The 8498-nt window shown below is 35.8% G+C and overlaps 1 protein-coding gene across 1 annotated transcript in view; it reads right to left on the bottom strand.

The window, feature by feature from the left end:
- ABCA13 (ATP-binding cassette, sub-family A (ABC1), member 13) overlaps positions 1-8498 on the bottom strand; it is a 211841-nt gene that overhangs the window by 48908 nt on the left and 154435 nt on the right. Inside the window, exons 47-49 of the mRNA XM_009330486.1 lie at positions 5694-5809; positions 1385-1541; positions 201-454 (exon numbers count right to left, since the gene is read on the bottom strand). Coding sequence (XP_009328761.1) covers positions 201-454; positions 1385-1541; positions 5694-5809 — 527 coding nt within the window. The remainder of the gene's footprint in view (positions 1-200; positions 455-1384; positions 1542-5693; positions 5810-8498) is intronic.

The raw sequence follows: 8498 nt of genomic DNA on the forward strand, positions 1-8498 counted from the left end.
GTAGAGCATGGAAAACTAAAAAGTCCTTGGCCAGTGTAAGCATTACCTAGCAACAACTAAAACATCGGTGCCTTATCAATTTTGTTCCCATCCTAAATCCAAAACCCAACACTGTACCAGCTACTAGGAAGGAAATTAACTCTGTCCCTGCCGAAACCAGGACAAGTGTCCACTATGGCAGAATACAAATGGTAACACACCTTGGTTTCTGGAGGAGATCCCAATGAAGAAAAAGCCGTAAAAGAAGAAGTAGCGTTCCCTGCAGGGCCATTTCCACAAAAATCCAGCCCAGGAAATTCATCTCAAAGGGGCTCACATATGAGTCTATTCCAAAGTTGCTGGTCAGGTCAAACTTGATCTGATTGTATGAAAGTTCTATTAAACCCTGGCCTAAGCAGAATTGTGGGAATACGATGAACGCCCATTTGAGGATATTGTAGATGTTCTGAAAACTCTGTATTAAGATTTGGGGGAGGGGAGAGGTGGGAAGGAAAAAAATTAGTTTTCTCCAACAGCATAGTAAGCACACTTACAAAGCTGGATACAGCATTCGAATCTCACTCAAGGTGAACTAATTTCAGAAGAGCATATTGTGAATTATTTTGGGGCAGGGTTCCTCTCTGATTGTATTTTTGGAGTGCCTAGGGCCATGGGATTCTAATTTCAGTTGAGGTTCTCAGACAGTAACAAAACACATGTGGCCATGATCATTCTATTTTCTTAAAATTTTAATATTTGAATGCTATTAATTCCAAATCACCAACTTAAACCCAGGTCAACACCAAATTTGCCTCTAAACTTCACTGATGTAATCCAGATTTGACTTCAAACATGAAATTTTTGACCTGGTACATGCATAGATATTCATACACATTCTGGATCTCCTCTCTGTCAAGTTTCTTAATTACCACTATGACTAATAAAAATTACATACTTGGAGTGAGAATGCATATTACTATTCATACAGTGCGTTACAGATCTTAGGAATATGCGGCTTAACTCTTATGTCAGTATTATACAAACACATTTTACAATGCATATAATCTATTCAATGGACCAGAACAGCTCCCATTATGTGCCAATTACAACTTAATGGTCTGGAAAATGTCAAGGTTTCAATTAACGCTGTTTTTCTGTTATTACAGCGCAATTATTTTTTTTTTTTTATAAACAACTTAAAATTCAAGATGGTAACAAGCAATAAAGTATATGCTAGGACAGAAAAATCATGGATGTTTAAAACACATAAGTTTTTCTGCTGGAAAAAATCTTGTCTGTGCATATGTATAAACATACATACATCTATGTACAAGAACATATACACACATATGTGTGTGCATACATATCACTTATGAGTAACGTAACGCAAAGGTTTTATACTGACCTGCACTTTGGAAATTATAGCTAACAAACGAGGTAAGAGAGTCACCAGCATGGCACACAGGCCAAACACAAAATTTAAGGAGATGTAAGAAATAAAAGCTACATCTGAACTTGAGAAGAATCTGGATACAAGATACATCCATGGTAAAGTTGCATATCTGAAAGTTTTAAGAAACAAAATTACCACAAGTTAGTTATATTTTGGCTTCACCAAAAAAAAAAAAAAGGCAGTTGTTATACTAGAAAAAAAAAATAGTTACTCCTTCTTTTTAAGATATGCAAACAACTCTTTTGACTAACTGAGAAAAAAGGACAAATTTGCATTATGTTTTCTTTATTAAATTACCTTATGATTCCACAGATGTACACAGAGCTACTGCCATGTGATGGGCAGATATGATCCATTTTTGCATATATCAACTGCATATATTTACTTTCACTGTTCCAGAAAGCTCACAACCCTGATTTCTGAATGATTGCAAAACCATGCACCTTAACAAACCTCTTACACAGATATAGAATTAAAACCAAATATTTGAAGCTTAAATCATGGATGCTGAGCAATCAGCTTTTCTTAGAGGTTTTCGTAGAAAGAAAAAAGAACAAAAAAGGAAAGAGAGAGTGAGCAAAGAGAGAGAGAAGAAAAAAGAAGAAAACAAAACAAAAAAAAAGAAAACAAAAAATGGGAAAAAAAAAAAGAAAAAAGCACTAATCCTTGAACTGGAACTAATATTTGTGCCAGTGATATCTGAGAACTGAAATTTGCCAGAGATCATGTTAGTGTTGTTGTTGCCTAAACCAGGTTATCAGTAGAGTAGTAGCCATCAAAAATGAGTGCATAGTTACTTCATAGCACAATGATGATAAGACAGCACGTCCATGGTTACATCATTTTCATTGCAAATCTTTATAGCAGGAGGGAAAGCACCCTCCATTCTGGCAAGTCAAATGACGCCTATCCAAATGGAGCAGTCATATTTTTTATAAAGAGTAAGATATGTCTAGCAAGACTAAAAAAAGCCCAGGCAATTTAATGAGCATGAATGTCATGTAAAGGAAATTTATTTTCCATTCAACATAGCGCAAGACATATCTATCAAACAAATAGTATATAGGCTGCAGGAGCATAGGTATAAGCATACACCATTGCATGATGATAAGTATATATGGAGTATATATATATATAGTTGTATATATAAATACTTCTTACATAGTATTAATATATGTATATATTTCTTTTAATAGTGAGCTCAATGCAAGAGCAACTAGTTAGCCAAAAATCTGTGAATTCACTTCTTCACTGCATTAAACAGTAGTTTAGGTTATAAGCCATAAAAGTCCCTTTGAAATTCAGCATTGTGTATTTTACAGATGAACTTTTTTCATCTAAGAATGCCAAAATCCTTTGCCTTAATAAACACACTTTCAAATCCTGCTGTGAAGTAATAGTGATTTTACCCTCCGTTTACAGGAAGGTAAAGGTTAAATGACTTAATATTTGGGTGTCAGACGAAGACTGTAAGTATTCAAGATCACACTATACTTTTCAGTGTCCTGTTGCCAGTCTTAATCACACAATCTTTTCTTTCTTTCATGCACATACCAAAATCACTGTTCCAAGTTTTGCTCTGAATTATGGTACCGTAAATACAAGACAAGTTCATCCTTGGAAACAGCTCAGGAAAGAGACATGATTTAGAGTGCTGTTACTCTGCTGTAAATGAAAGCAAAATTTGATTTGTTTGCTTATAGCTGCTAAGAAATGAGTAAGACTTTCGGAATACTAAAGTTGTATGATGTTCAAACACAGCCTTTAAAGTAGCTGCCAGTCACGCTTACATTTCTATCCTAACTCTTTCTTTTCCTTCAGCTTCAGCTCCAGCTGTAATTTGTTATTTTGTAAGTATCAAAGATAGAGCATTTTGGACAAAAGTGCTTAAGCAGTTGCACTATAAAACACTTCTGCTATCAGCTAAAAGAGATAAAAATGCAGTTTATTTAAGAGATCATTATATTTTTAAAGGAAATCTGTTTTAAAGTAGCACACTAGGAAACTGTTAATTGTTCTTTCAAGCACATCCCCTTCTGGCACATAGTTGAACTTTTTCATATAACTGGGCTATTTTTATCTTTATTCTAGGTCAGAAATGCCTCACAAGTGTACCCTGAAGAGAAAAATAAATTTTTTAAAGGAAAAAATACATTATGGAATGCAGATAAATTGGAATTACATGCACAGTACTGTGGAAGGTTAAAAGGACCACAATAGGCTTCATCACATTAACTGTGTAGTTAGGCAGAGTAATGGGTAGAGTAGGAAAAGCGGTAACTCTGAAATTTATCAGTATCCCTGAGACATGTTAAACTTACTGACTGACAGTTATTGTGTCTTTAATACATGTTAAGACACACTGAATACATAGACCTTCTTCTTAAAAACCACTATAATATCTGTTATGTCAGCCAAAGATGAAGAGTACAGGAGGGATTATACTGAGATGATTAAGCCACAGTCAACAAAAAACTTTTTAGAAGACAGTCCAGCTTTTCAGTCAATGCTTGTTTCTTCTGGAATACCCAAACTTTAACTCAACATTTTGGTTAAAGCAATACCAGCATAACTCTTAGCACCTGGGATTTAGTAGTACACTGTGGGCAGGACCAAAGCCTATAGGACACCACAGAAAACATGTCATGACTTCAGCAGACATACAAGTATGTACTGTATGGTTCATTTGCTGCTTGACTAAGATCTCTATAGATGGCTATTCTTATGCTAGGGTCACAGCAACGGGATTACAAGAAGGATTCAACAGTTGTAAAGGCAATAAAAAAAAACAGGGATGAGATTTAGTAGTGTAAAGTCTTTGCACTAAGACTGATAAGAATTTCTGCCTTTAACTTGAAGGAATCAATCAGTAGTATAGCAGAAGGAAGGAGGAGGAAGACGAGAGTGTTATAGAGGAGGAGAAAAGTATGAATTTTGGATGTTTCATTTGAGTTATTTACAAGATCCTGGCATCATGACCTCTAGAATATTACATACTAGTCTGGCCACTCATGCTCAGGAAAGATGAGCTCAAATTGGAGTTATAGGGAAAAATGATAAATAGAATTATCCAGGGAATGGGAAGGCCTTTTTACAAGAGAGGACTTGGCTTGTTTGGGCATGCAAAAGATGTTTGATGAGGGAGAATTATGAAGTATGGCCCCAAATAAACTTAGTCTGGAATTTCAAAGACTACATCCAGCTATGGAGATACTGAAACATTTTTTCAAAAAAGGAGTTGCTGGAGGCATGAGATCTTGAAAACAGTTTCAAGATAAAACACAGTAAGGGGTTTTTTTAAGTGTTTATCTGAGACTCTTCCTGGAATGGAACATGTCCTGATCTTGCAGAAAGTCCTTTCTACTTTCCTTCTCTGTGATTCTCTCATGGACCAGTTATATTTCATTATCTAAACATCTGTCTCATAAGATATGCATTCCCCCTTGAAAGATAGCAACAATTAATTGCTTGAAATAAGGAAGAAACTTCTTCTCAGAATGCTTTTCCTGTAACTATTCATCTCCAGCATTTCTCACATCACCTGGGACTGCATGTAGGAAGAGTTAAAGGAACAGAATAGACAGACCATTAGTTTGATTGAGTTCAGGGCCCAACAGCCTTATTTCTATAGAGAAATCAATCTTGTTTAACGAGTTATTTTAACTTTTTTAAACTGTTTTTTCACGTGAAACTAAGCAAGAGGATGATATGGGAGGACTTTCCTCTCTCACAGTACTGTTTGGAGACAAATCTCCAACCAGCCCAGTACTCCACATTGGACAGACTTCTCATTGGAAATATAAATTCCTGGAGCTATGTAAAATTACCGAATTAGAGAAAATGGGTAGAACTGTAATAAAAGACAGCCACTTCTTACCTTCTTGATGATATTCTGCACAGCTAAGCACTGAAATTCTGACCTGACTATGTTGTTATTCCCTCATTTTCTGGAAGATAACATACAATCAATTTCTAACAGCAAATGATTGTTATACAGGCTGAGTATTTTCTGAAACATTTCCAGTCCTTTTTTTTTTTCTTTTTTTTTTTTTTTTAAATCCATGAGCAAATCTTCCTCCACCTTCTATATGGAACTTTCAAACTCATGCTTCAGCCTGTTTTCTCACTATCTTTTGTTGAATCATAATCATTTCCAAAGAGAGAAAATCATGCATCCAGCAGCAGGTGCAAACCAAGTCTAAAGATTTCTGTTTTGTTTCTTACAAGCTATAATTCCATAGTAGCATTTCCAATCACATACCCAAAGAGTATCAGCAGGAGAACAGTGGCTGCCAAGTTCTTTCGGAAAGTGAAGGCTGATAGCTGGAAGGCACTAATAACACCAACACACAGGGTGACTGGAATCATGTAAACCAGCTAGAAACAGAAGAAAAAAGGCATTTAGCAGGTGAGCATCTTTTACTGGTCTTACTAATTAGCATAGAAAGGCTCTACAAATTAATTTTTCCATATTTGCAACATAATTACACTATAAATTCAGAAGAATTAGGCAGAAGAGCTCTGAGATTTCATAGTCCACGCTTGCTGTGAAACTGCCCCTCTTGCACATATACAGATAAAACAGCCTGACAAAATAAAATCTGACTACAGAATATTCCCCTTAATTCCATTTCTATTGACCTTTCCGATACATCCATTTAACAAGCTAGCTCTTCCAGATAATGAGTCCGTATGGGACTATTGCTCCAAAACATCAAATTATACTGTGAATACAGAGTCTTGGATTCAGAAATAGCAGTTTCACTGATTGGTGTTTCAGTCATAGGAGAATAGTAAGGATACAATTTTAGAAGAGACTTTAATGAAGGACCATGTGTGCTGATGAAGCAAATGACAACTTTTAATGGGAACAGACATAATATTTAGAAGAGTTACAGCCATTAGGCAACAGGGAAAGCAGTTTCTCTGTTTAGTCTCTTCACATAATGATAACCAAATACTTAAGGGGGGAGGATGTGATTGGTACAGGGGATTCATATCCAAATATTCAAGAGAGACAGATTCTGCTTGTAACTAGCAATGGCAAGATGTGAACATCAGTGCTCAGTTTCATTCTCAGTGTCTGCCTGCTCTGTGCATTGAAGCTGAGCTCGTTAGGGCAGTGACTGCCTCCATTTCTGCTTATATAATATTTAACCTTATCCTAACATAACTGAGATTCTGAGATGTAATTGCAATAGAGGCAACAAATCAAGGTCTAGCTAAATATTCAGTGTAGAACAACCACCTTACTGTTCAAGTTGGACTTCCATACTGAAGTACATGCAAACCTGTTCAAAATTAAACCAGAGGGCATCACTTCTTTGCCAATGGGAAGACAGACATTTTTTTAAGAGAAGGGCAATGGAGTGAAATGTAGACAAATGTAATGTTCTCATCTTTTTCACAGTGTACCTTAGTCAGTGCCATATACAAATATCATACCATAGCACTCCACAGATTTAGGTTTCAGTTATCCTGGAGCTGTTTAAAAAATATGGTAGAGAAGTCACAAAGCATCTGAGTCCCAGTATGTTTCAACAGACCTGGGACTTTTTTATAGAAATAAATAAATAACTTTAAACATTAAATTCTATTAGAAATCTTACCTGAAGGCATGGTGTGTTATAAAAGTTGGACATGCACAAATAAAATAACCTTAATTTTGCCCCTCTAGTGACACAAGCTTAATCTGAACAAAAAGTTTCTCTTTCTTTGTCATGAAATTTTCTTAGCACTTACACATTTTCAATTTGTTGAACATAGCAAAGAATACCATTCACATGTATAAATACAGTAAGAACAGCCTGATTCTCATGATAGCAATTTCATAAATCAAATACTTCTGCAGGTCTAGTAAAGATTATGCTACCAATAATACAGGACACAGCCTGTAATACTTCAAATATGTAGAGGGATTTCAAATTTGACAGTTCATATATTCATGTATTCAGTGTCCTTAAATGATCTGCAGCACAATTAGCATTTAAAGCAGTGTCTGTTCTTTCCCAGATCATGATTGATCATGCAGTACTGTGCTGAATTTGTGAGAATATTTTGAAAGGAAGAGATTGGCAGAAAATAATGCGTTGACTTTGCTGCACAAGGAGAAACTGAATGATGAAGGACTGAGTTTTTAACCAAGCCCTCTTATCTGACACAACAGAAAAAGGAATACAAAGATTGACTGGCCAAGTAAATAACGTTTGGAGAAATGGGCTCTTACTTCAAGCTTGCTCAAGTGTGAAAATCCTGATTTCAAGCATGGATGGGTGAAGCTCTAATGTTTCAGATTTAGAATAGTCTGAATGAGAACAGAGAGTATTCCAAAAATCTCTGTTCCTGACCAGGTTAGTTCATGTTCCTGTTGCCTATGCTAGATCCCAGCCCTTCCTTCCATGACCCAGTGTGTTAAGCATGGTGCAGGAAGTTTATGTCCCTTCTCTGGGGCCAGGAATCTTTTTACTTTTGAATAATCCACGTGACTCCAAGTGTTCATTATTGCCTCTGAAATCAATCTCCCAATCCAAAACACCTTCTTTGAGAAGTGAACTATCAACACATAGCACCTTACTTCTTTAAAAACAGTAATTCAATCCCTTTCCCAGAAGTAGATGATCTAATCTCAAATTCCTGCCAAACACTCACCTAATACTATAGCAAGCCTCATCACAAGTGAATTATGAAAAAGCCTTTCAGTAAGGGACGTATATGTATGCCTTTTATATATTTACACACACACACGCACACAGAGATATATATACACACATATATAATGGACCAATTTTTAATTTTAGTTTTTAAAGAGTCACCTTTGAAAAAGATATTTGAAGATAGTTTGTGGAATTCATGCTTAAATGAAATCCAAATGAGATACATTACACAGCTGATGAAAAATCAGCAACTGGGGAATAGCAGTGACTTGAGAAAGTTAATTCTATTTCACCACCTTTGCTTATTGGCCTAAGCAGAAATCAACTTCTCACTCTTGAAGAAGGTAAGCAAAAATTCCTATTTCATTTAACTATGTTGGCCTAAATCCGACATGCTAAAGTCAGGTCTCAGT

This window comes from Pygoscelis adeliae, unplaced genomic scaffold (genome assembly GCF_000699105.1).
Source record: "Pygoscelis adeliae isolate BGI_AS28 unplaced genomic scaffold, ASM69910v1 Scaffold78, whole genome shotgun sequence".
NCBI classification, from domain to species: Eukaryota; Metazoa; Chordata; class Aves; order Sphenisciformes; family Spheniscidae; genus Pygoscelis; species Pygoscelis adeliae.